General features: G+C 41.8%; 1 protein-coding gene across 1 annotated transcript; it reads right to left on the bottom strand.

Moving 5' to 3' along the window:
* Nucleotides 1–234: 234 nt before the first annotated feature.
* LOC112005068 (chlorophyll a-b binding protein CP24 10A, chloroplastic) lies at nt 235–1721 on the bottom strand. Its single transcript, XM_024037317.2, has 2 exons — nt 1331–1721; nt 235–1115 (listed from the first exon to the last, which is right to left on the bottom strand). Exons 1-2 carry the CDS (start codon nt 1549–1551, stop codon nt 566–568), a joined length of 771 nt encoding a protein of 256 aa, XP_023893085.1. The 5' UTR covers nt 1552–1721; the 3' UTR covers nt 235–565.

Genomic DNA, 1721 nt, shown 5'->3' with positions numbered 1-1721 from the left:
TTATGCCGGCTGTGTTTTATGAACTTGTGTTGTAATATTGTCATATATTATAATATATTTCTGACTTTAATATATATATATATATATAAAGAAAAAAAAATGAGCGTTATTTTTTTTTTCCATAGTTTGAAGGGAGTGACCATAAATATTATATTTAGTGGCCTTAAAGGAGTTAGGACTACAAGTATCGCATTGTGGCTCCCATAGTCACATGTATCTACGGCTTCACTTGCATTTACACCTAATAAAACAGACTCTGAAATTCAATAGATTCAAGACCAATTTTTGGTAGCATCCAATTTTGGTTCCATTTAGGGAGGGTCCTTCCCTAACAAAATTACAAAGAAGATGGGGGATAAGAGTAATAATAAACTAGCAACATTCATTTATCTTACAAACACACATAATTAATCCAAGAAGAGAAAGTATTCAGAATTCGAAGCTTGATGGAGGAACTCAGAGAACAATAAACCAAGGGTCTTGAATCTACTGTCTCTAATTCAATTATCTACATTCCAAGTTTGAAACCTTTTTGTTTTTTTTTTTTTTTTTTTGGTTTTTGGGTTTACAAGCCTAGAGCACCAAGAGGAGTCTTCCCCTGTCCAGCCTCAAAGTAGAAAATTAGCATTGCAACCATGGCAAGCCTAGCATGCTTGATCTCAGCTAACTTCAGTCTCTCTAACTTCTCAAAATCTGGAATGTAAACACCATCCTTGAGAGTGCCAGCAAGACCCAAGGGATCAAAGAATTTGCCACCAGGGTAACCCTGATCCCCGGTTGCATTGGCAAAGTTTTCAGCCGTCCTCGACCACGGTGTAGCCCATTCCACAGACTGTGAGTCTGGGTTGAAGAAGTCCACCCATCTCTTGCTCTCAACCCAGCCCATGAGGATGAGCTGAGTGCCTAGAAGAGTGCCAAAAGAGAAGGGAGCTATTGCACCAGGGTCAGCTCCAGCCTCAAACCATGGGATACCACTCCATGCCTGGCCTACAAAGATCCCAACCACTGCAGCCATTGCCCACCTGCCGTGGATGAGCTCTGCTTCTCTGTACCATTTCAGGAATGCTGGGTCCTTGCCTAGTCCTAGTGGATCAAAACCATAGTCACCTGGGAGCCTGCAATTCAATATGTTGAGTTGACACCATGTGTAGTAGAGAAAGTCTAGCTGTGTCGGTGTCACAATGGCCAAAAGTATGACATGGTCGACTATGAGTAATGGAGAAAAAATTCATAGTAGAAGACTGATGGTGGGTGTAATAGTTTTGCCAATGTAATTTAACATCTATATAAATATTTCACAAGATTTATAAGCTGAGAACTGATAACTTACGAGCCATCGAGCCACTCAGGGTCAAGAAAGTTGCCACCACCTTTAACAGCAGGGATCCAAGACTGCTTTGGTTTGGCAGCAGCCGCCACAATGAACCTCTTAGGCACAGTTGCTCTGGCTCCAACACCAGCTGCAGACAACAATGTCTGGCTTCTGTTCCCTCCACGCAAGAAAGAAGAAGATCCCAACCCGTTTAGAACTGCACCAGAGGTAGTAGCCATCTCTCTTTAGGTTGGTTACAGTGTATAGATTATGTGCTTAAAAGCTTCTCTAGCAGAAAATGGATAAACTGGGAGGCCGGTTTTATCAACCGTGAGTCTTTGAGTCCGTGGGAGAGAATCTAAGAAGTGGGTTTTGAAGGAGCCATGTAGGATCATGAAATCTGGTATAC

This window comes from Quercus suber, unplaced genomic scaffold (genome assembly GCF_002906115.3).
Source record: "Quercus suber isolate HL8 unplaced genomic scaffold, Cork oak 2.0 scaffold_107, whole genome shotgun sequence".
Taxonomy (NCBI): Eukaryota; Viridiplantae; Streptophyta; class Magnoliopsida; order Fagales; family Fagaceae; genus Quercus; species Quercus suber.
This window is presented reverse-complemented; position numbering and strand designations above follow the sequence as displayed.